Here is a 25,000-nt window from a genome sequence, read left to right as displayed (position 1 = left end):
GCCGTTCAAAGTTTCTCCATCGGTGGCCGCTATCTCCGGCCCCCTGGGGTGCACCGGCTCTGGGGTGGCGGCGTCTGATAGGGGGCCACGGGGTCTATCACCCACCCGAGTTTGAAGTCCCTGGGGCTCTGCCTCGGCGAGATACGGCCGTTCAAAGTTTCTGTCTCGGTGGCCTCTATCTCCGGCCCCCTGGGGTGCACCGGCTCTGGGGTGGCGGCGTCTGATAGGGGGCCACGGGGTCTATCATCGACCCGAGTCTGAAGTCCCTGGGTCTCTGCCTCGGTGAGATACGGCCGTTCAAAGTTTCTGACTCGGTGGGCGCTATCTCCGGCCCCCTGGGGTGCACCGGCTCTGGGGTGGCGGCGTCTGATAGGGGGCCACGGGGTCTATCATCGACCCGAGTCTGAAGTCCCTGGGTCTCTGCCTCGGCGAGATACGGCCGTTCAAAGTTTCTCCATCGGTGGGCGCTAACTCCGGCCCCCCTGGGTGCACCGGCTCTGGGGTGGCGGCATCTGATAGGGGGCCACGGGGTCTATCATCGACCCGAGTCTGAAGTCCCTGGGTCTCTGCCTCGGCGAGATACGGCCGTTCAAAGTTTCTGACTCGGTGGGCGCTATCTCCGGCCCCCTGGGGTGCACCGGCTCTGGGGTGGCGGCGTCTGATAGGGGGCCACGGGGTCTATCATCGACCCGAGTCTGAAGTCCCTGGGTCTCTGCCTCGGCGAGATACGGCCGTTCAAAGTTTCTGACTCGGTGGGCGCTATCTCCGGCCCCCTGGGGTGCACCGGCTCTGGGGTGGCGGCGTCTGATAGGGGGCCACGGGGTCTATCATCGACCCGAGTCTGAAGTCCCTGGGTCTCTGCCTCGGCGAGATACGGCCGTTCAAAGTTCCACCTTTGGTGGGCGCTATCTCCGGCCCCCTGGGGTGCACCGGCTCTGGGCTGGCGGCGTCTGATAGGGGGCCACGGGGTCTATCATCGACCCGAGGTTGAAGTCCCTGGGTCTCTGCCTCGGCGAGATACGGCCGTTCAAAGTTTCTACATCGGTGGGCACTAACTCCGGCCCCCTGGGGTGCACCGGCCCTGGGGTGGGGGCGTCTGACAGGGGGCCACGGGGTCTATCATCGACCCGAGTCTGAAGTCCCTGGGTCTCTGCCTCGGCGAGATACGGCCGTTCAAAGTTCCACCTTCGGTGGGCACTATCTCCGGCCCCCTGGGGTGCACCGGCTCTGGGCTGGCGGCGTCTGATAGGAGGCCACGGGGTCTATCATCGACCCGAGTCTGAAGTCCCTGGGTCTCTGCCTCGGCGAGATACGGCCGTTCAAAGTTTCTGTCTCGGTGGGCGCTATCTCCGGCCCCCTTGGGTGCACCGGCTCTGGGGTGGCGGCGTCTGATAGAGGGCCTCAGGCTCTATCATCGCCCCGGGTCTGAAGTACCTGGGTCTCTGCCTCGGCGAGATACGGCCGTTCAAAGTTCCACCTTTGGTGGGCGCTATCTCCGGCCCCCTGGGGTGCACCGGCTCTGGGCTGGCGGCGTCTGATAGGGGGCCACGGGGTCTATCATCGACCCGAGGTTGAAGTCCCTGGGTCTCTGCCTCGGCGAGATACGGCCGTTCAAAGTTTCTACATCGGTGGGCACTAACTCCGGCCCCCTGGGGTGCACCGGCCCTGGGGTGGGGGCGTCTGACAGGGGGCCACGGGGTCTATCATCGACCCGAGTCTGAAGTCCCTGGGTCTCTGCCTCGGCGAGATACGGCCGTTCAAAGTTCCACCTTCGGTGGGCACTATCTCCGGCCCCCTGGGGTGCACCGGCTCTGGGCTGGCGGCGTCTGATAGGAGGCCACGGGGTCTATCATCGACCCGAGTCTGAAGTCCCTGGGTCTCTGCCTCGGCGAGATACGGCCGTTCAAAGTTTCTGTCTCGGTGGGCGCTATCTCCGGCCCCCTTGGGTGCACCGGCTCTGGGGTGGCGGCGTCTGATAGAGGGCCTCAGGCTCTATCATCGCCCCGGGTCTGAAGTACCTGGGTCTCTGCCTCGGCGAGATACGGCCGTTCAAAGTTTCTACATCGGTGGGCGCTAACTCCGGCCCCCTTGGGTGCACCAGCCCTGGGGTGGCGGCGTCTGACAGGGGGCCACGGGGCCTATCACCCACCCGAGTTTGAAGTCCCTGGGTCTCTGCCTCGGCGAGATACGGCCGTTCAAAGTTCCTGTCTCGGTGGCCGCTATCTCCGGCCCCCTGGGGTGCACCGGCTCTGGGGTGGCGGCGTCTGATAGAGGGCCACGGGGTCTATCATCGACCCGAGTTTGAAGTCCCTGGGGCTCGGCCTCCGCGAGATACGGCCGGTCAAATTTTCGAACTTTGGGGGGCGCTATCCCCGGCCCCCGGGGGGCTATCGGCTCAGGGGTTGCGGCGTCCGGGAGGGGCCGACGGCCTCCATCAACGTCCCGAGTTTCAAGACCCTAGGCCTCGGCGTTCCGGCGCGGGCCCCGGTCGAACTTCCAACCCCCCCCCCTCGCCGGCGGCCTTGTCCAGGACGGTGCGCCATTCCTGGGTAGAGTTCCGATTTCGGCCGCGGCGCGGTTTCTCGCCGATATCTCCGCGGTGCGGGGGTCCCCGGGGCTGAAACTCGGGGGACAGGTAGAGGGCCTCGGGGCCGAGTCCCGGGGCGGTCCGGTGCCTGAGTTACGAGGGCACAAATCCTGAAGTTTGGGGGGTTGGGGACCTGGGGCCGGCGGCGTCAGGTAGGGGGCCTCGGGCTCTATCAGCGACCCGAGTTTGAAGTCCCTGGGGCTCGGCCTCGGCGAGATACGGCCGGTCAAATCTTCGACCTTAGGGGGGCGCTATCCCCGGCCCCCGGGGGGCCATCGGCCCGCGGGTGGCGGCGTCTGATAGGGGGCCTCAGGGTCTACCGAGGTCCCGAGTTTGAAGTCCCTGTGTCTCGGCCTCGGCGAGATACGGCCGTTCAAAATTTCGAACTTTGGGGGGCGCTATCCCCGGCCCCCGGGGGGCTGTCGGCTCGGGGGTGGCGGCGTCCGAGAGGGGCCGACGGGCCCTATCAACGACCCGAGTTTCAAGTCCCTAGGCCCCGGCGTTTCCGAGCGGGCCCCGGTCGAACATCCAACCACCCCCTCTCCGGCGGCCTTGCCCAGGATGGTGCACCTTTCCCGGGTAGAGCTCCGATTTCGCCCGCGACCCCGGAGGTCGGCCCGATAGAGGATGCCGTTTTTACCCGCCATCGGGGTGATGACAAAAGCGCTTCGCAGGCTGAGCTCCAGGGGCTTTTTCGAGCGACCCAGGCCCAGCGTGGCCTCCCCCTCCTGGGCATGAGAGTGAGTTGGCGCCCCCTAGTCTGGTTCTCTGTAAATTTGAAGGTTGAGCTCCAGGGGCAATTCCGAGCGACCCAGGCCCAACGAGGCCTCACCCTCCTGGGCATGAGAGTGAGACGGCTCCCCCTAGTCTGGTTCTCTGTAAATTTGAAGGTTGAGCTCCAGGGGCTTTTTCGATCGACTGAGGCCCAGCGTGGCCTCACCGTCCTTATAAAATATACGCATGTAAAATATTTGTTTAACTAAAATCGATATATCTTTGTAAAATCTATTTTTTACTTTTTTATACTTTAATTATTAAATGGTTTGAAGATTATTTTATTGTCACCATGAAAGGCATTTTAAGTAGGGTTATTGTAATCTAAAACAAATATTATTGAAGACATTTTAAAGTAATTTGAATTTAAATAAACCAAAATTATATCAATAACCTTTGAAATTAAATTACTTACTGGAAATAAATAAAAATAAAAACTCAATTAATACTACAGCTGAAATAAAAACGAATTAAACAAACAAAAAAAAAAAACAATAAAAAAATATATTCAAAATATTAATAAAAAACTATACTAGTTTACACTCAAAAAAATGTACTTTCACCTTTGCTAATTTTACTTAATCCGTTCATGTTATGATTACTTAAAAAAATTTATTTAACAATGTGAACTTGATTTAATCTAGTTCATTCAACAAAAAAGTGTGTATTGTCAGCTTTACTTAAAAATGATTTGTTCAGTCAACATAACATTTTTGCGTAAAGGTAACATATAAGTGAAACCAACACAGACTTGCATCTCATTGGCTGAGGATTTCTGCAGTGTATTATGGGTAATTGTTATTCTGTCACCCTCTTGGAGAAGTGTAGCACCATTAGATAGGTAGATGAGTAATACAATTTATAGCAATTAAGTTGTTCTAATAAGTTTTAGAACAAAACAAACAAAGAGGTTTGAAATGTTGCTTTGTAATTTAAATATGTTTGTGATTTGCTTGGTAAGCTGTAATTATAGAAAGGTTTAAATGAAAAGTAATTTTAATCAGCTGCTCATGATCCTAATGCAAGGGGGTGGCATTCCTAAAATGGCATTATTCAAATTTTATGTCATCATTATTTAACATTTTCAGGTACAATTAACTAATTTGTTGTTTGTTGACTCTATTAAGGGTTGTTAAGTTTACTTAAACTTATTTTGTAAAATGAACTTAATTATTAAAAACATTGTCCAAAACATTGCAGATTAGTTGGGCTGACACTATTAAATTAAGCTTTGCCCAACCATAGTAAATAAGTTGAATCAACCTTAATAAATTAAGTTGACCCAATGTAAGTACATTAAATTGGAGTAAAAGAATTGCATAATGCTGAAATAAAGCAAATTAATCATGTGGAAATCCTTTCCATGATTTCTTTATGTTCGTTCAAAGAGTTATTTTTTTGAGTGTATAAAGAATAACAAAATACAATTGATTTAAAGGTGCTACAGTAGATATTCATTGAAATATCAGTAACAATATAAATTGAATAACAATTGAAATATCAATAACAGTATAAAAGTTATTATTGCTGTATTTGATTAAACTCAGCAAAGATTTCCCATCAGAAAGGTATGTGACAAAGAATGCTGAGAATCTGGAAAAGATTTTAATAGAACAAGTCTTCTAATAGAAAGTCTTCTATTTCCTGAAAAGCATGAATAATCCACCAGGGGGCAAAATACATGTCACACAAAAAAAGAACAAAAAAGTTAGTTCTTAGATGCTTCAGATTTGATAAATATAGCTTTATCTGGTTAAACATCAAATATGTTTCCACGTTTGTAATTTTTGCCGTGACTCAGTATGAGATGCTGCTGGATTGTAGATGATATATATGCTGCTATAAAATGAATTACCTTGCGGAGGACAGCGTGGATGTTTACCATCTTTCCCAGGCCACTCGACTTTCAATGGACCAAAAACACTGAATGTGTTCAAAAGACTCGCTAGACAGAGAGAGAAAGGTTATTTACAACCTATTTGTGTTCAGAAACATAATACAGAATAACAATGGACCCTTTTCACAAGACTGTGATGATGCTCGTTTTTTTTACTTGTTTAAATTTTTAACACTACATTTTGTATTACATCACCTTTGCATCAAATGACATAAAAAAAAGCTAGTTAATGCGTCTATGGGCGGGAAAGTGAATTTGACATCGTTCTCTCTTCTGACTGCTGTTATCAGTCTCTCTCAACTTTTTTATTTTGATTGAACATTGTACTATTTGAGCAAATGGGAATGCAAAAAATATGTGCCGTACTCTCCCATTCACTGCCCTCGAAGTATACCCAACTACGATGACTTCCGCTGCTGAGAAACCCCAGAAATGTGTCTATTTCCATCTCAAGCGAGTGTCAGTCATCTCACCCTCTGTGATGTCCCATGGCACTCCTCCCAGAAACACTTTACAGGAGTAAACAGGGTTTTTGTAGTGACGTGGAGGAAGAAGTCCCTCCCAGGTGTAAGTGGCTTCATTTACGGCTGGGAGAAACAGTCAGTCATAAAATCACAGGATTATTAATAAAAGCTAAAGACAGTGAGCAGCGCAATTAAATGCAAGGTTTTTAATATGTGTTCTTTTAAGTATTTAATCATTTTTAAAGCTTGACATATGAAATAACAGTCAGAAATCTACACACTAATCTACACAGATCTATCTATCTATCTATCTATATTTAGAAATTGAATAGTTTAATGAACATTTAGACAAAATGTAAAAAGAACGTGTAAAAATAAATGAGTAAAAAATGCTGTTGTTTAAGTGCAACCACATCATAATAATATAATTCATTTTCAGAGGCAGCAGGTGTCTTTACTTTATCAGTGTTTTTCTTTAGAAACCTTTACTTCACCACACTCCAAATCATAATAATGTACTTTTTACTGCACTACGTTTCATATCAAACATCATTTAATACTTAATTACATTATAAATCTATTACTTTTTTACTTTTACTCAAGTAAAAGTTATTCAAAGATTTACTTGAGTACAAGAAAGTACTACTTTTTAATGTTCTTAAGTATTAAAGAAAAAAAAAAAACTTTTATAGTGCAGTAAAAAGTAAGACTTTTGAAATGTAATACGTCTAATGATGTACAGATACTTTTTTAATTTACTTGAGTAAAGTAAAAATACTTAACTACTGTCCACCTCTGTATTTTTAGCTTATACTAAAAGGCCTTGTTACTTGATAAAAGGTATAAAATATCAAGCAAAGTTTGATCATGATGCTAATTGATAATTTTGATTAATCAATATGATAAATAGACTTTACGGAATTAATTTGACATTGCTTATTATAAATCTTCACAGTCACAATGTGAAATGCTGAAAACTAGCCATCTGCATTCACACATTTTTACCACTTCATGTCAATATAAAAATTGTTCAATTTCCAAAAGTGCATCGCAAAACACCCGCTTTCAGTTTCTCTTGTGTATGTAACATTTATAGTGAATCGAAGGGTAATTGTACTTCCGAATCTGTATAGCAGGTTGGCTAATGTACCTGCAGCTTGTTTATGTAGTTTCGCCTCTCTCTCGATGCAGAACGTGGGTTTGTTCAAGCCCAAAGCATCCCAGCCGGGCCAGACGGGACCTGTGGACCAGCAACCGACCTTTGACCCCTCGGCCCGAGCACTGGGAGCGCTTGTAAAGGTGTTGAGGCGATTCTGCTCTAAACGAGCATCTGTGTCTAGGTTGACACCCTCCGCCTGCTGTATGGGCAGCAACAGGGGCAACGGAGGAGAGACTCTGAGAGAGACCTAACAGAGACAGAACTTGTTACTCCTGTAACACTGTCAGAATCACTGCACTTCCACGATGGGTTCTGTATGAGAGCGCAGTGTTGTTGTGGCTCACCAGGTGGTCAGATCCTGACGAGATCACACTGTTCTCTGAGTTGACGGGACTGCTGGATCCTGAGTGCAGCAGAGAGTGAGGCTCCAGCGCCGCCATCAGGCTGGAGAAGCGCTCCAGTGGATCTCCAGACGCAGACTCGTGGGCCCGGAAAGAGTGCTGCTGACCCGAATCAGCGCCTTCTGAAGCACCCAAGAGATCCAACGCTGCAGGAGAGAATCAGTGGGCTTTGCTTTTTACTGACAGAGCAAATTTTTACAGTTTTTGTCATTTGACAATTATATCCTTTAAATTAAATTTCCTAAATGGTATGTTTTAGTGAGAAAAAAAGTGTTTCCATATATAAAATGCATACGTTCATCAAGGGATCCTGAAAATAAATGTAGTTTCCATAACAATATGAGGCAGCACAACTGTTTTGAACATTGATAATCATCAGAAATGTTTCTTGAGCAGTAAACCAGCATATTAGATTGATATCTGAAGGATCACGTGACACTGAAGACTCAAGTAAAGATGCTGAAAATTCTGCTTTGCATCACAGGAATAAATTACTTTTTAAAATATATTAAAATATAAAAAAAATTATTACACAATATTACTGTTTTTATTATATTTCTGTTCAAATAAATGTAGCCTTGATGAGCAGAAGAGACTCCTGTCAATAATATATATTTTTTAAAACCCTACCGAGCCAAAATACAAAAATATTTATAAAATATAAACATCAAATATGTATTACCTACTTTTTACAAACTGGCCAACATCTGGCTCAACCAGTGATGTGAGTTTGGTGGCATGTTAATGATTTGTGTATATCTGTCTGAAAATAACACTTTGTCTCTAATCCTGTAAAAAGACTGAATGAATGAGAGATGTGCTGGATGAGACAGCAGAAACCAGCTCAGTCTGTGTGTGTGTGTGTGTGTGTCTATTACTGGATTTGGGTCAGAACAAACCCTAGGCACATCATGGCTTTCATTTAAAACACGGATGTACAAATGCATTTATGCTTGTAATTTGAGATGGTGAAGCTAAAAGGGAAAGTCGAAATGAAATGCAATTTATATGTACTTTACTGTAAATGTACATATATTATAGAAAAAAATATAACATGTAACTATATTTCACTATATATATATATATATATATATAGTATTAAAATATTCAGGTAATAAACATATTCTATAAAATAATAAAAATATTTTACTATATTTTAATATATATATTCTATATTTAAGTATAAAGATCTCTACATATTTTTAATTATCATATATTTAAATAAAATGAATACAAAATATTTATTAGAATATATTTAAATGAATACAAAAATCATACATTCAATTAATGATGCACTTAACAGTAAATATAGATATCATATAAAAAAATATAAAAGTATGTATTTTACGTTTATATATATAAATATGTATAATGTATATATAATGTATATATAAAGTAACAATATTAATCATATTCAAGGCAGTCTCTGAAGTCAATTTCTTATTTAATTTCTTCAAAATTTTGCTACTCAAGTAAATGTATCTCATTTAAAGGGATATCAATATATTATTATCTTATTTGCATTACAAAATATTGTATTTTTATATTAAATATTACAAATACTTATTTTATTTATATATTTATGTATATTCCTACATAATCAAGACTAAAGCACTGAGAAGCTGTCTGAAACTAGCTTGAACAGAAAGATAGGAGCGGCTATTCAACATTTAAGCACAGGTTCACTCACCGGGCGTTTGGGAGCAGGGTTGGGTCGGCCGCTGGGACTCGGGGCGGCTCCAGGGCTGCTGCTTCCAGTAGGGGAAGCTCAGAGACAGCAGGCCCAGACTGGGCTCATCAACACTGGGCACGGCAGCCAGAGGATCCTGCTGCTCTGGAGCCAACAGCATGCTGCTAACCAGCGGAGAGCAGGCTGTGCCCGAACCATCTATGAGGGCGAGAGAAAGAGAGAGAGAGAGAGAGAGTTACAGAGGCACAAAAACACACATCCGAACCTGGTTCATACTAACAGCGACGTGATGGGGGTGTGTCCAAAAGTATCCTTTTTATATTAAGGGGGTCATATGATGTGATTAAAATTTTTATTTTCTCTTTGGAGCGTTACAAGCTCTTGGTGCATAAAGAAACTCTGTAAAGCTGCAAAGACCTAAAGTCTCAAATCCAAAGAGATATTCTTTATAAAATTAAGTCAACTACACCCCTCTAAAACCCCTCGTTCTAACACACCCCTACATGTCTACGTCACGATGTGGGAAGATTTGCATAACGCCACCCAAATGTTCACGCAAAGAAAGAAGTTTGTAAAGGGGTATGTTAAAAGGTGTAACACTTCCGTCACAGGCTTGAAGCATTCAGCCAATCACAACACACTAGACAGTTGCCCAATCACAGTTGCACACCTCTCTTTGAAGACCTATGAGCTTTGTAAAAATCGACGTGTTTCAGAAAGGCGGGACACAGAGGAGAAACAATAATGTACATTATGTGGAAAATAATGTGTTTTTTTAACCTTAAACCGCATTAACCCATTGCATTACACCAAATACACAAAATAATGTTTTTAGATGAGAAAAAGTAATGTTGTAGTAATGCAATGAGATGCATTACTTTTCATAAAGAGTAACTTATTGACTCAACTAATTGTTTTTTTTTAGGGAGAAACGCAATATTGTAATGCATTACTTTCAAAAGTATCTTTCGCCAACACTGGCACCACAATAGCTGTGTCCAAAAGTATGAAACACGGTGAAACATGATGTCCAGATTTATGCATTGTCAAATGTGCTGTGTTTGTTCATTGGCGCTCAGTTTTGAAGCCGGCTTTATTTCAAACTAATCACCTAACATTCTTTGTGACAAAAAATTTGAAAACAAATTTTCATGTCCAGCTATTATTGTGGTAAAAATTTATAAATTAAAAAATTCCAAAGCTGTAATTAATATTGATAATACTGTTTCAGTCTTTCTAATTCAAAAAGTTGTGTTACTTGCTGTTTCTTTGTAATAATTTGTGAAATTTACTAGCCCACATATAAAAATCCAGTAAAATCTTTGCATATAGTAAAACTTTACCTGACAAATATATTCCACATACAGTATTAAAAAATTATATTCTCCAAGGAGAGGTAATGTGTATGGTGCCCCACACATGACTGATTATTTTAAATAAACAGCGGAAGAGGAAAGTATCAAACTATCAGTGTTGCAGAGTAAGTTATTCCTAATATACAGTAACAACACTTTATAATAAAGTTACATTTGTTAACATTCGTTAACTACATTAGTTGTCATGAACCAACAATAAAATACCTTGAAAGCATTTATTAATCTTAAATGAATCTAAGTTAATGTTAATTTGAACATTTCCTAATTATTCATTATTATTTAATGGACCTGAGCTAACATGAACAAACAACAGTTGTAATTTTATTAAAAAATCAACTAACAAAGATTAATACAGTGTAACACGTTTTGCTCATTGTAAGTTTATGTTGACCTTATGGAATAACAGGCAGTGATTAATTGTTCACAATAAGACCAGAAACATGTCACCTCTCACCTGTGACGTGTTTCCAAATGTTTAGTGGATTGGCTCCTGTGAACAGCCCAAAGGGCCTGTGAGCTCCAGGATCTCCATATGCAGCATTGCAGTCTGTTTTCTCTCTCTGTTAAAATAAACATATGGTACATGCACAAATAGGTGCCAAAATGTTCATATTAGCTGGACATTTCCTTTAAGGCGGCTTGCAACTAGTAAAGCAAAGAGCAACATTATTTGTACTTGACTTTTTGAGAAGGCCTAGCTTGCTAGGACGTCTGGCTCTACCTCAATATTACAAATGAACAAGTTTAAGACAACCTACCAAACAATGAAACTCCACTTAAGGTTAAGGGAACATTATGGTGTCTTAAAACCTAGCTCCATATTTAGACAGCAATAATACTACTTCTTTTCTTTCTTTTTGTATGCCTTAGTGCTCTTCATCTTGTTTATTCTTAAGTAAATTGGATTTTTATGGTTTACCTCATTTTTTGTAGGTCTACATTGTGTTTGCATTATGTTCATCACACACAGCTAAGCTGCGAATGTTTGGTGCTGATGTAGAATTCGCGCCATTAAAAAACTGAAACTGAAAGTGTGTAAAACCCTCTTTTACCGTCTCTTACCCTGTAGAAATCCATTAGAGCTGCTCAAAAAGACAAAAAAAGACGCTACCTTTGACTTTATAAGACAGTTCAGGACGCTGAACTCAAAACGAGTGTTAGGCTGCTGCTCAACCACACGTTAGGGTTCAAACCAGAGCACGTTTCAGTCATTCTCGGATTAAACAGGTGCATGACTCCAGCACGAGCAAATCACGCGCAGTGACCAAATAGGATATAGTCAGTGGATTGCGGAGCTAGTTGTCACACAAACATAAGAAAAAAAAACTAACGAAATAAACATTAATTACAATAATTGTCTGTAGATAATTTTATGTAACATTCATGATCAGATATGTTTAAAAAATTATACTAAAAATAGTTTTATCATTTAAATTGATAAGTTTGTTGTGACCGCTATTGGGGCATGTTGTCACAACCGTTTGTTCAGTGAACTGTATTCTTTGTCAACAACGAAGAAAACGTTCAGTTAGGCCTACTTTCTGTAGACATTAAGTTATTATGCAACTATTTATAAATAAACCAATAAAGAGTGACAACTTAACCCGGTCAAATATAATAAATAAATAAATAAATAAATAAATAAATAAATACAAAGTTGAATAAAAAATAGAAGCCATCTTAATTTGAGTGTGTGTTCTCTTTTATTGACATCTAAAACTCTTTATAATAAATAGAGATATAATATTCAAACAACAAATGATTTCCCACAGTCACACAGAGATGAGTCAGTAAAGCTGGATTTCCGGGAAAGGAAGATCCGGTTTATGCCATCAAGCACATCATCATAACTATAAAAGGTCTAAAACTAACTACTAACAGTGTCTTCACCAGGATAAACGGCTCCAGACTGCATTAAAATACCTAAAATAACCGGATTGTGAGATACTGTATTCTTCCGAGAGCTTCAAGAGAACAAAAAGCTGATGGATGTTGAGTGATATACCAGTCTATAGTCCTAAATTCAGCAGTTACACATTCGCAAATACAGATAAGACATACATTATAGTGGAAAGAGATGTTGAAATCCGATAAATTCATACTGATGTGTTTCGGAGCTTTTGATTTAGCTAAAACCAATATGAAACCAAAATGCACATGTTTTAGAGAGCTGAACAAAGTTCATGTTTTCAAAAGCAGTTTTGAAGTGGTTTCTGCTGTTGTCATTTGGGATGAGGTCTGGCATCAGATGTAAGACATTAGATTCAGAAAATGTGAAAGATAAACACTAAAAATAAACCACGCAGGGTTTCTACTGATGAATCACTCAGATGATTATTAAACTTGTTTCACTGAGCAGATGGATACAAGCTGGTATCCAAAAACTTTGAGCCATGTACTGTTTATCCTACAGAGCTTCTAAATTGAAATTGACATAGGTTTGTGCATTAATTGGGGAGAATTTATGGTGTCTTTAACAACTGTCTTTGATGTCATGCAACATTCAACAGAGGAAAATAAAAGGAACATCCTGATTAGGGGCTGTGTATGTTACTGTTGCTGTTCTAATGTCAGTTCAAAGTATTTTTTTGTTGCTACAAGCCAGTCCACATTGGGAAAATATCTACACAGAGATGCGACTCAATGCGGTAAGCAGCAGTAGGAGGGTGTTGACTGTAGGGGGCGCCATCACTGCGACAGGGCCTGCATGATATCTTTAACCAGCATTGTGCCGATCAGCATCTTCTCGCAGTTCACCGTCAGCTGAGCTCTGCCGCCTTCCTTCGTAGAGACGGTGACCAGCACGAGACAACCGCTGCTCACTGTTTTACCTGCGAATCTGTAAACAGGAGCAGGAGGGAGGAGGTGTACTGAGATTATAAAAGATGACAGGCCAGAAAAACAGACAGCAAAGCGAAGAAAGATTTCAAGAGTTTAACATTCTCAAATAATGGACCCTTTACATTGCTTAAAAGGATAGTTACCCAAAAATTTTAATTCTCAACCTCATGTCGGTTCAAACCCATAAGACCATTGTTCATATTCAGAACACAGATTAAGATATTTTTGATGAAATCCGAGAGCTTTCTGACCCTCCATAGAGAGCAATGGAACTACTGTCCCACAGACGAAGCCCGGAATGGTAATAAGGACATTGATAAAATAGGCCATGTGACATAGAAGAGAAGAAACTCTTGAACAAAGTCCTCATTTTTGTTTTCTTTGTGCACAAAAAATATTCACAAAGCTTCTTGAACAACTCGTAGCACAACCTTTTGGGGTTTGAATGTGGTACTTGTGTTACTGTCTATGCAGGGTCAGAAAGCTCTCGGAATTCATCAAAAATATCTTAATTTGTGTTCCAAATAGGATTTGGAATGACATTAGGGTGAGTAATTAATTAGAGAATTTTCCCTTTGAGGTCTGATTTTTAAAACTCAAAGGCCCCATCCCAAATAGGACAGTTAGTATGTACTTTGTCTACAAGACCAATGGGCGTCCCATTTGTCATTATTTGGTTCAAAAGTGTGCTCACTAGCGCCCCCAGCTGTTTACCACATAACAGTCTATGCAAGATTTTGTGGACTCCAAAGGTTTTCATTTGGGACAGGGCCACTGTCTTCATGTGTGTGTGTGTTACCTGCACTCTTTATCTGAACCGCATTGTACTCTGCTCAAGTTGGCGGTGGCTGTGACTCTCTCAACGATGACATGTTCATTCACGCATTTGTCTCCCAGTGTCAACTTCTCTGAGATTTCATTCATTCCCATCAGTTTACCTGTGAAAAGAGACAGAAAGCATATCTTCAGACCAGTGCTCCATCAAACTGTCCTATGATGTGTTGCTACAGACTAGCTGAAAGCTACTGAAAATTTTAAATCTTTTGTACAGGTTATTATTGTTTAATCAACCAATCCAATATCCAGAACCAAAAAACAGACACACTAAATTAAAGAATCTAAAACCAGTATAATAATAAATATCGGATAAATATTTATACAAAAATATATATCAGTGTAAGGTATTTATTACTATTTTGAATTAACTTTCATTTTTGATTTTTTTAGTTTTAGTTTAATTTTGTTTGTCATTTTTATGAGCTTTTTCTTTTTAATATTTCTGTTTAGCTTTAAATTTCAGTCTTAGTTTTAGTAATTTTAGTACTTAGTACTTTAGTTAGGTGACAAGGCAACATTTCTTATTTTTGGTGTTTCTAATGTTAAAATTTTTCCATCTAATATTTATATTTTATTTCCGCTTTATTTCACTTTCAATTTTTTTTTTTAATTAGTTTAAGCTAAAAGTAGAAACAATGCCCAGAATGCATAGCAACAAACAAACATTTTTAAATGGTCAACCAAGATTATGAACAGTGTAAGAAAAATGTGAAATATATTATGTGCTGAAAAGCATAAATTGAAAATAATTAAAGGTACTTAAATTTATTGCATTCTTAGCTTTGCCACATGATAATGTCAGAGTATTGGACTCAACAGTGAACGTCTGTCTGGTCTCTTGTGCATTAACAGAGCTGCAGCCCACTAAAAATGTTTCAGTTCAGTCACTTAAAAGCTCAAAATGTATTAATAACGCTACCTTGGAAGGTAGCTGTCTATGTAGACATTACACAACAGAGTGTGCTCAGGCCCGTCACAACAAGGCAGGCAAACCAAGCAATTGCTTGGGGCCCCGAGCTGGCCTGGGGCCCCAAGACAACGACTGGTAAAAAATAAAATGCAACGACACTGTGTGAGCGCCCCTTTGATCGTCAATGCAGTAACGTGTAATGACACTGTTATCGGGATCCCCCTCAAGGGGGCCCCTCTCAGTAGTCGCTGATAGCAGCCAGCCAACCACATGATCACGTGATGGACTAATATCTGTAAATATTCAGCCATAACAGTCTGTTTAAATATGAATCCTTCATGTTCTGCGTGTCTCTGTTAATGAATGGAGCAGAAGCGCGACTTCCTTTATTAACACACACTGAAGCGCACGTGAGGCTCGCGGTAATTTCAGCGTCTGCTGTCTCACTAAATAAGACGAGAACACATGAACAACATCTCCAGAACTGCTCTGACAGTCACTTCATGAGCATTTGACCGTTGGATCTGAGTAAAACTAGCGTCACATCACAAACACAGAACTGTAAAGGTACGTCAACCCGTCTAAATAAAAGTCCTGTTCTGGACAAATATTTGCCAGAGATGTATTACTATTGTTCACCAGAATGTACATATTGTCACGATCATTAGATGGAGTGCCCATGAGCTTCAGTAGAGGGCACTCCACTCAGGACCTTTCCACCCATCAACCACCAGATATCACTTGGACTCTAGCACCTTTCATACTGTTGCACCACACCCAAACTACATTACCCATAGTCACTGCATCACAATCACCCTGCGACACCTGCACCTCATTTACACACACATATAAGCAGCACACTCACTCTCACTCACTGCGAAGTCTTGATTTGCTGTGTCTGTCATTTCTGAGCGTTTTCCTTGCGTTTGATCTCTCTGTACCTGACCTTTGGATTGTTTATATCGACTCTGATTCTCTGCTGCCTGCCCCCGACATCTGCTTGTTCCTGTTTTCGATTCTGATTATCCCCACATACCTGACGCCGTTACTGATCATTGCCTGTCTGACCATTCTCATTAAAAGTTCTGCACATGGATCCGAACCTCTCTGTCTAATCATTACACATATAGCCTACTACTAAAAAAAAAAATCAAACGTTTTTTTTTTTTTAAGGTTTAATCACACAAAATTTCTTCCATGTTCCATTTTTAATAGTAAATCCCCATTGTTTACCAAAAGCTAAGTTTGCTTAATTTTCAATAATTAAAATATAAATTAAATTAATGTTTTGTGTTTAAATGTGCATCTCAGAAAATGCTTTATTTAAAACCACAACTGAATGGCACTTAAATGCACGTAATTCATCTGTCAACTTTATTGTCATTGTTCACGGTACAAGTACAGACAGAGAAAAAATGGGTAATAATTAAATGTTTATTTTTGATGTATGCATTGCATTCTATGCATTTAAAAATAAAAAATATAAATTTTCTAAAAAAGGAAACTTAGTTGTTCATTTTAAGAGATCCAGGAGTGTTATTTTCTCTTGCATAATTAATATTAATAAGCAAAAACACATTTTATCCGATTACTCGATGGAATTTTTGGTAGAATACTCGATTAATAACAAATTTGATAGCTACAGCCCTAGATGAAAGTGGCATAGCAAATAGCATGCTATACTATTCCACCGTGATAATCTATTTACCAAATGGGGGTTAGGAAAACCACACAATAAATTCTGTGTATCAAACATTAGCTTGGGATGTTTTTAAGCATTGGTAGTGAAAGCAGCTGCCTGCATCCCTTCCCTTCTAATATCAAAATATGGAAATGTTAACATATCTTAAATTTTTCGGTAAACTTTATAATAAGTAAAAATACTGTTTGCGAACAGTTAAATGACAAAGATTAAAGATTAATTAACTAGCAATTTACCATCTATTAATGATTGTTATTACAAAGTGTCTACCATCTAACTCATCCACTATGGTTTTGGGAAACGCACCCCTGAGCTGTTAATAGTGACCTCTTTCAATATGCTAACAGTGAAATGGTAAAACGTACTTCACAGGTAATTTCAGATTTTTTTTTTCAATTATTTTCCCAGCTACACCATCAACTTCATCCTCAACATCAACAGATGCATCACTTCTCAGTGCTGATGTTTCCTCTATATAGCCAAGGTACCACAAGCTCTATAATTATATCTGATATCCTGCACAGCCCAGAGTTTAAACTGACAAGTGTGTGCTGTCATATTATTAGAAAACAAAAACAGTGCAAATCACTATTGAATTCCCACCAAACTATTTTTTCAAGCAGTATTTGCACTGTAAACTTTATTTATTTATTTAAAGTGTGGGTGAACTTAAACTGTATGGCTATGCTGTGGTTCCTGTAGGCTTTGCGTGCGTGCGGGGGTCGGGGGGCCTCTATGTCCATTTTGCTTGGGGCCCCCAAATTCCTTCAGACGGCCCTGAGTGTGCTGGCCTCACAAGTGTCGTGATGGTTCAGGGTCATTCGGACAGGTTCAGTGTTTCTAAGGCACATTCCTGGCATAATGTTACCTTGACATATCGTGAGGAAAAGCATAGTCATGATAACAGTCGCCAAGGCTGGAGACTGCGGTAAGAGGGAGGAGCAGCTGGAAGCAAAAGCATTTCTAGAATAACAGGAAGGGGTGTGCGGCTAACAAAAATATGATCCAAGAACATTTGGCTAACATTCCCATTAACTTATGAAAACGTCTCAATGTTCCAAAAAATTTCAGTGTTCTCTGAATTTCCAAAACGTTACGTCTTTCAAATGTTTTGAAATGGATTTTTATTCTTTGTTATGCAAACGTTCCATTTTAGCATTATGGGAACATTACTTATTAATTTTCTCTGAACGTTCTCAAACAGGTGTTAACAGATGTAAAAAATGTAAGACTAATGTTTCACAAAAAATTAATTCTATGAACAATGTATAAATAACGTCATTGTGCTAACTTTCTGAGAACATTATTAAAGATAACTTTTAACAATTGTTCTATTAACATTACAGGAAGAACATTTTTCATAACTTTGTCAGAATATTAGCCAAAGTTCTCGGTTGTGTGTGTCTGTGCAAACAAATCAGGAACGATAGGGGAAGAGGAGGAGCTATGCTAATTAGCTACATCAGATAAACTTACCATTCAAAAGATTCTCGAACAAACAGCGGCAAAATGAGCCCACGGAAGAGGAAAACATGAATTTAAAACAAACACACTAAAATGCTAAACTGACAAACGTTTATGCTGAGCTGTTAGCAGCATGCTAACTTCAGGTTATAATTGTCCTAGATTTAGATTAGCCTCCTGTATTATGATAACAATTGTACTAATATGGTATTAATTCCACTTCCAAGGGATTTTCTTTACTGTACCTGCTTTTGAAGCTAATAGTACACAACACTTTGCGCTGTGGTAAATAATGAATTGTATGAGAGCAATGATTTAATGAGTTTAGCAAGAAGCTCATGCTTGCATGCAAATTAGTACATGAGAAAGGGGTCTTAGGTACCAAAAGCCCAAATTCTGGTCACGCAAATATGTAGTATTAATGCACAATGGAAGAATTCAGATTAGGAAAAGCCATGGAACATGAAATTTATATTTCATGAATAATAAAAGAGAGACATAATTTCTCTCGCTGTCATATGATCTGTTGAAAATGAATTTCAGAGAGACACTGCTACACAGGAAGAAAGCAATGACAGGCGTTTCGAGGAAATCTATAGAGCAACTGGGGCTGCTAAAACGAGGATGGGCTGACATTGTCTTACCTTGCTCCTTCTTGAAGTCATTTTCTGTCAGAAACACTGGTGTCATTAGCTCCCCGACAGGCGGCTGGATGGAAGCGAAGAATTTGCGGGTGTGAGTACTGAAAAAAGTAAACAAAGATGCTTGGAATTGGAGTCAAGAAACTGTTATATGATTTATATGAATGGAGGTGATTTACATAAACAAATATGCAGCCCATTTAATTGTAAGGGCGAAGAATTGCCATGAAAAGCTAAATTACTACCATAAATTGACCATTCTATTTTTATTTAATGTCAAGGTGACTTACTAGCTAACAAAAATATGTTCTAAGAATGTTCTGCTACTGCTAACCATTACATTATGGAACTATTACTGGTAGTTACTTTAGAATTTTCTGTGAAAGTTCTGTCCATTGAAAACAGCATAGGACCTAAGACAGATCCTTGTGGCACTCCATATTTTACTGGTGTTAACGGAGATGGGATATAAGTGGACATCAGGAAAATTAAAGTTTATAATTTAGCTCTTCTTAAACACTCACCACAGCTGAAAGTTTGCTGCTTGTGTAGAATCACAGAAATCTATGCCCATCACTACAGTAACCGATTCACCTGCTGATAACACGTCTGAAAGAACGCATACAAACAGAACAAAAATAAACTTAAAGTAGTTAAAAGCTTGTTTAGAAAATCTCATAAAGTGCAGGGTCGTTGACCTATCTCAGCGAACTCGCGGATCCTCATCCCAAACTGCAGCCTGGGCTCCTCGATGTGCAGGTTTTTGGTCTCAGAGTTGGTGTTGTTGGTAAACTGGATCTGGACGGCCACCATGCTAGGGTCTGGACTGAAGGGCAGCCCGGCTGAAGCAATACTCAACCGCAAGACCCTCACCTGTTATACGATGTAGGAGCTCATACATCTTTATCGAACCAGAAGGAGTGATTCTCTGTGAGAAAACAGAAGAGAGTTTTTATATATATCGAATCAATTATACTATATAGTGCCGTTTGGGGCCAGAAATATATTTTTTTTCTTGAAAAGAAATAAAAACTTTTATTCAGCAAAGGATGAATTCAATTGATCAAAAGTGACAGTAAAAACATTTATAATGTTACAAAAGATTTATATTTAAAGTAACTGCTGTTGTTTTAAACTTTCTATTCAAAATGTAAAATATAAAATGAAAAAGGTCTTAAATACAATATTTAAAAACAAAAATGTTAAATTTTCTTTTTTGTATTCTGAAAAAAATTAAAAGAGATGCATAAAAACAATTATTAAAAAAATTATTTATAAAGAGAAAATAACTTTTTCTGCAGACTCTTTCTGCAGAGTTATGACAATATTTCTGCTGTATTTATTGCACATTTACAATTGTACTTTGGCCCAAAACTCACTGTAGGTGCTAGAATAGTGTCAGTCAGTGACAAACCCTCCAGATCAGACACCAGACTACTGGACATGAAGTTAACCGGAGTCACTGGAGCCGATGCTGGAGCTGGTTCAACTGGGAGAGGGAAAGACCAATTGTGCTTTAACATTCAAGCATATGTCTTTGATCTTGAATGTGTGAGCGGTTTTACTCACAGTCATCCAGATCCAGCAAAGACATTTCCTGCGTCTCCTTCTTGCTCTCTTTTTTGGATTGTTTGGGAGGTTGTTTTGATACAGGCGTCTAAGGGAAATCAGAAAAAGTTTTACATGAACTCTTATCCATAAGATTAACATCAAAATAGCATAATAGTACTGTTAACTCACTGTCTGCATTGTTTAATCTCCTATGCAGCTCATTTGACAACAGTAGCATACTACTTTTAAGTTGAGTTTATTATAAAAAAATTAAATAAAAGCAGCACACAGTATGCTGTATATAATGCACAGTATTAACTATGTAGTAAGCTAGTATTCTATTTTAATCTAGCCCAACCTTCTTCTTCCTGATGTCAGTGTCGGACTCAGACTCCTCCTCTGACTCATCCTCCGACTCGTCCCCTGATTCGCTGCTTTCTGATTCGCTCTCTGATTCTGAGGCACTTTTCTGATTCTTCACAGCCTTCCTGCCTCGTTTTCTCTCCTCGGAGCCACTGCTCTGCTCGCTGTGGGAGTGATGGAGCAGAACATGAGACACTGGTAAAACACAAATGATTGACATTGATTTGGTGTGATGTGTGGATGGCGCACCTCTCTGTGCTCTCCTCTACTGGTTTCTTTGCTTTGGTTTTGTCCAGATGCTTCTTTCTTTTCTTTTTCTTTTCCTCCTCCTCATCTTCCTCTTCAGACTCAGTCTCTTCTCCACTCTCTGAACCAGAGCCACTTTCATCACTGGCGCTAGCACTTTCTGAACCGCTGCCTGAATCTGATTCTGTCAGGTGAGCGAGCAAAATCATATTAACTAGCACGAAATAAGATTAACACTGTAATGAGCTTAATGTAAACTTTCATTTAAACTGGTGGTGAAAATACTTTAAAACTGAAATCATTTTTATTCACTAATAAAGGAATCTAATTAAAATGTAACATTGTGTTTATCAATGTTGAATCTCATGTAAATAACTTTTTTTTCTTCAATATTTGCATGATTTATGTATTTTTGTAATAAATACATAATAAAGACTTTTTGTTTAAAACGTTTTGTGTAAGACGTTTTTAGTTAAGATAATAACCAAGGCATGCTGTCTAATGTGATAGCTTCCTATATGGCTAATAACTAAATTTTCCCATTGACGAGATGTAGCGTTCACCACAGTTACCGCTGTCTGCTGATTCGGTTGGACCAGATTCTCCGTCTGAGTCGGAGTAGAATGGTTTCTCTACTTTCTTCTCCTTACTATCCTTCCGGCTTGTGCATTTGCTCCAATCTGGAATCTGCAAAGGATCGCAAAACTCCATCAAAACAAGCTCAAGTACATCCGAAGGGCCTAATTGGAGAAAGAGGATCATATAACGGCCATGAATGCCTCTTTAAAAGCAGCAAACATCTTTGTTTACACTCATAGGTCAATAAAATTACAGTTATAGAGAGACGTGCCTCTCTTCGCTCAGCATTTGAGGTTTACAGCAGGGAAGGTTGTGCATTCATGGCCACTTTTATTCTTGTTCTGTACGCTTAAACATTTAATTAAAGAGATCACATCCTAAAAAAGACCCCAAAGACCACCAGCACTGATTTACCCAAGATTCATCTGACTTTAAGCTAGAATCAGCGTGGTGATTAGAAAGTAGATAAGTGATTAGCAACTAGCACCAGTGCTGTAGGCCATTTCCGGGGTGTTTTGGAGGATTCTGGTCTTTAATCATAGAGCAAGGGCTGAGGAACGGGAAAGGCTGATCTAGCACAGTACAGACGCTACGCTAGGCTGGTGGCAAAAGCTCTTTGGGTCTGACGCTAAGGGTGACTGACAGACTCACGCTGGTTAAAGTGGTGACTCTTTCGAGCAGCCTAATAACCTGGCAAACAGGAAATAATAAAAAGAAACGCAATAATGATGCTGTGAGATGGCCAGAAGAAGAGGAAAGAAAAGAACAGAACAGAAAAGAAAGATTTAAAAAGTACACACAAGGATACAGATTAAAACGTATTTGGATGCGTTTTATGTCCATTTTTTGCTAACAGCTTCAGTCAAAGCAACTGAAAGTGTCGCGTTCATATCAAGAACGATAACTTTATATAGAGGATAAATCGTAACTATATGATTAGCTTGATCAGGTTTGTTTAATTAGGGTTCAATCTAAACTGTGCAGGAGTGTGGCCCTCCAGGAACTGAGTGTGACATCCCTGACATAAAAGAACATCAGAAAGAAAATCATTGTAAAAAAAATTTCGAGCTGCTGAACAATAAAAATGTTAACAGCCAATCAGGATGCATCCGACTTTAAAGCATGTAAGCATTTAAAGTGTCAGACAACAAAACTGCAGTGCATGCTTTTAATAAACCATTGGTGTGGGCGCTAATAGTTATCGTTATAGTTATCGTTCTTGGTGTGAACAAGCAAATAAGGGGGAATTCACTCAGAATGAATAGCATTATTTACATCGGGCAATGATGTTCTAGCGTTCAATTTACTAAATTCGCTCAATTTAGCAGTCATTATTTTTCAATGCAAATTATGCAAATTAGGTAACAGCATAAACACACTCACAAATTTAATGCTGAAATCAATCTGCACAGCACAACTCATAAACATTTGGTTCATTATTAAGTGCTAAGCGATGACCCAGCTAACAGGGAACGTTCTCAGAACTTTGGCTAATGAACAAACCCTCTTCCAGTAACGTTATTAGAAAGTTTGTTTAAAACTATCTGGTCTTCATTTATGTTTTCAAAACATTAGCGCAAAAATTGTATTGTATTTATACATCATTAATGGAACCTTTTTTTTCTTACATTTTTCTGTTAGATGTTCGTCTAACGTTTTTCAAATTACGTTTTAAAATTGACTACATTTAACACTGTTCATATAACCAAATGTTTTTTAAATACTTTTAAATAAGTGAATGTTTTGAATGTTCAGGGAACAACAGAAACAGCGTTTTCACAAGTAAATTATTAATAAAACATTCTTAGAACATACTTTTGTTAGCTAGGTATGAACGCGACAGGTTCTGCAACCGCAAACGGATAATTTGACATAGTTTACAGGGGCAGAAAAATATTGCTATAGCTGTTATTCCAGTCAGTTATATTACTCTTTTTCTTTGATTAAAATGCTCACAAACACTCTTTTTCTGTTTACCACCAGCTGTCTTGGACATACCATTAGATACCGCGGCTAATTAAATTAGCACGTGCTTAGTTTGCATTGAAATATCATATGCAAAAGTGTCTGTTTAGTGAATTCACCCCTTAGTTTAGAACTTTCAGAAGGTCTCTAATCATGTACTCAATATGTCAATCACAAATCTGTATTAGGATGATGTTTTAATGCTTTGCTGAGCATTTGGTGTCACAGTAATGGAAGTGCAACATTAATATGAAGGTTTAGCCATGTGATGGTTTGCTTGGCAGAAAATGAGGTCAGTAGATTTCAGATTGAGACACAAAAACACACACTTTAGTGCAGGAAGGTCGAGCCAGGCGACCCGACTACACAGATAGAGGACAGAGAGAGAAGCCACTGCACTCTTGCGGGCACCTCTCTCCAGTCTCCCAAGAGACCCATTCGGCCCTCACTGTTGTCTATGACCTCCTCTTGCTGCATAATATGGTGGGTGGGAACATAAAGAGACAGACAGACTGTCAGAAAGGGGATGAAACTGATAACACACCCATCTACGACAAGAAATCTGCAGTGAAAGATGAGTGCTTTTTGAAATAACAAATATGATTATGCAGACAAAAACCTGAAGCTGGAATCAAGACCCTGACCGATCAGTGTGTTATACAGACCTCATGCATATGCAGATTCGATAATGGAATTTTAATAAGGGAGGCGTGGCATATGTTAATGTACGTGGGCGTGTCAGTCTAGTCAGTTCTAGAACTCTCAGTGATTTAAAAATAATTCTAGAACCACAAGCATTCAGCTCTAGCATTCAGACAAAGAATTCTAGAATTTGTTTTTTTTATAATTTCCGTTTGAAGGAATGTTCTGCAGGCCGGAGCCCTGCAGAGTTCAGATTCAACCCTAATTAAACACAGCTGATCCAACTAATCAAGTCCTTCAGGGTTTATTTGAAAAACTATGTGATATGCGTGTTGGAGCTGGGTTGGAACAAAGGGCTCCGGCCCTCCAGGAACTGAGTTTGACACCCCTGGTATACACCATTGATTAACAACCTTGTAACTCACATTCTGCTATTAAGAAAATTCATGAATGAATGAATGAGTTTTTACTTCTGGACCTGGACTATTGCACTCTATTACCAAGGGAAATAATTCTGACACATCAACCAATCGGGCTGCAGGATGAGTAGCTACCACCCCGCTGAAATGCAGACTGTGTGATTTATGCATTATGAGGGTGGAGTTATGCTAATGAGCGAGGAAAGTGAGGATATAAAAGTGATTGAGCGTGATTGTTTTGGTCAGCGCTTTGGGGCATTTCTTTGGGAGATCTTGCATGTTGGAGCTCCCTCTGGTGGTCTGTAGGAGAAGCACCCCTGCGCCCTCTGGCCCTGTCAGAACTCGCCTTGCACACACAGAATCCTTCACCTCCACGTTGCGCACGGAAGGGTCAGGCGCCGATTCGGGCCAGTCAGGCAGCTCCTGGTATCCGCCGGCTTTAGCGTTCAGCAGATGAGACAGTGACCCCAGCTGGAAGTGATCTCTGTCTGC

General features: G+C 40.3%; 3 protein-coding genes across 3 annotated transcripts; all 3 read right to left on the bottom strand.

Annotated features, from left to right (window-relative positions):
* Positions 1-5,069: 5,069 nt before the first annotated feature.
* Positions 5,070-9,132, bottom strand: LOC127975960 (cytoplasmic polyadenylation element-binding protein 1-like). The gene is made up of 6 exons (XM_052580025.1): positions 8,973-9,132; positions 7,226-7,428; positions 6,873-7,128; positions 5,732-5,845; positions 5,217-5,306; positions 5,070-5,110 (listed from the first exon to the last, which is right to left on the bottom strand). The coding sequence occupies exons 1-6, from the start codon at positions 9,130-9,132 to the stop codon at positions 5,070-5,072; spliced, it is 864 nt and encodes a 287-aa protein (XP_052435985.1).
* Positions 9,133-12,005: 2,873 nt separating this feature from the next.
* On the bottom strand, positions 12,006-19,656 carry LOC127975822 (AP-3 complex subunit beta-2-like). The gene is made up of 5 exons (XM_052579823.1): positions 19,442-19,656; positions 19,268-19,352; positions 18,747-18,844; positions 13,989-14,127; positions 12,006-13,187 (listed from the first exon to the last, which is right to left on the bottom strand). Exons 1-5 carry the CDS (start codon positions 19,554-19,556, stop codon positions 13,037-13,039), a joined length of 588 nt encoding a protein of 195 aa, XP_052435783.1. The 5' UTR covers positions 19,557-19,656; the 3' UTR covers positions 12,006-13,036.
* A 388-nt stretch (positions 19,657-20,044) lies between these two features.
* LOC127975958 (AP-3 complex subunit beta-2-like) lies at positions 20,045-21,985 on the bottom strand. Its single transcript, XM_052580023.1, has 6 exons — positions 21,970-21,985; positions 21,476-21,643; positions 20,907-21,087; positions 20,653-20,821; positions 20,313-20,400; positions 20,045-20,232 (listed from the first exon to the last, which is right to left on the bottom strand). Exons 1-6 carry the CDS (start codon positions 21,983-21,985, stop codon positions 20,060-20,062), a joined length of 795 nt encoding a protein of 264 aa, XP_052435983.1. The 3' UTR covers positions 20,045-20,059.
* Between the last annotated feature and the right edge of the window lie 3,015 nt (positions 21,986-25,000).

The sequence above is a fragment of the Carassius gibelio genome, chromosome B17, assembly GCF_023724105.1.
Source record: "Carassius gibelio isolate Cgi1373 ecotype wild population from Czech Republic chromosome B17, carGib1.2-hapl.c, whole genome shotgun sequence".
Taxonomy (NCBI): domain Eukaryota; kingdom Metazoa; phylum Chordata; class Actinopteri; order Cypriniformes; family Cyprinidae; genus Carassius; species Carassius gibelio.
The sequence above is the reverse complement of the archived record's forward strand: the minus strand, read 5'-3'. Positions and strand labels throughout refer to the sequence as shown.

What these genes read in the sequence shown, in the direction of transcription:
- LOC127975822 (XM_052579823.1), bottom strand. Translation starts at nt 19,556, where the DNA reads ATGGTGGCCGTCCAGATCCAGTTTACCAACAACACCAACTCTGAGACC. An exon ending in GCAGCAAACTTTCAGCTGTG is followed by an intron (nt 18,845 to 19,267) that starts GTGAGTGTTTAA and finishes TACTTTTTTCAG; the next exon opens with TACTCACACCCGCAAATTCT. An exon ending in GGTTCAGATAAAGAGTGCAG is followed by an intron (nt 13,188 to 13,988) that starts GTAACACACACA and finishes TCCTGTTTACAG; the next exon opens with ATTCGCAGGTAAAACAGTGA.
- LOC127975960 (XM_052580025.1), bottom strand. Translation starts at nt 9,132, where the DNA reads ATGCTGTTGGCTCCAGAGCAGCAGGATCCTCTGGCTGCCGTGCCCAGT. An exon ending in CGTCAGGATCTGACCACCTG is followed by an intron (nt 7,129 to 7,225) that starts GTGAGCCACAAC and finishes TGTCTCTGTTAG; the next exon opens with GTCTCTCTCAGAGTCTCTCC. An exon ending in TCCACGCTGTCCTCCGCAAG is followed by an intron (nt 5,111 to 5,216) that starts GTAATTCATTTT and finishes ATGTTTAACCAG; the next exon opens with ATAAAGCTATATTTATCAAA.
- LOC127975958 (XM_052580023.1), bottom strand. An exon ending in CTGACATCAGGAAGAAGAAG is followed by an intron (nt 20,401 to 20,652) that starts GTTGGGCTAGAT and finishes GATTTCCCTTAG; the next exon opens with ACGCCTGTATCAAAACAACC. An exon ending in TTTGCTGGATCTGGATGACT is followed by an intron (nt 20,233 to 20,312) that starts GTGAGTAAAACC and finishes TCCCTCTCCCAG; the next exon opens with TTGAACCAGCTCCAGCATCG.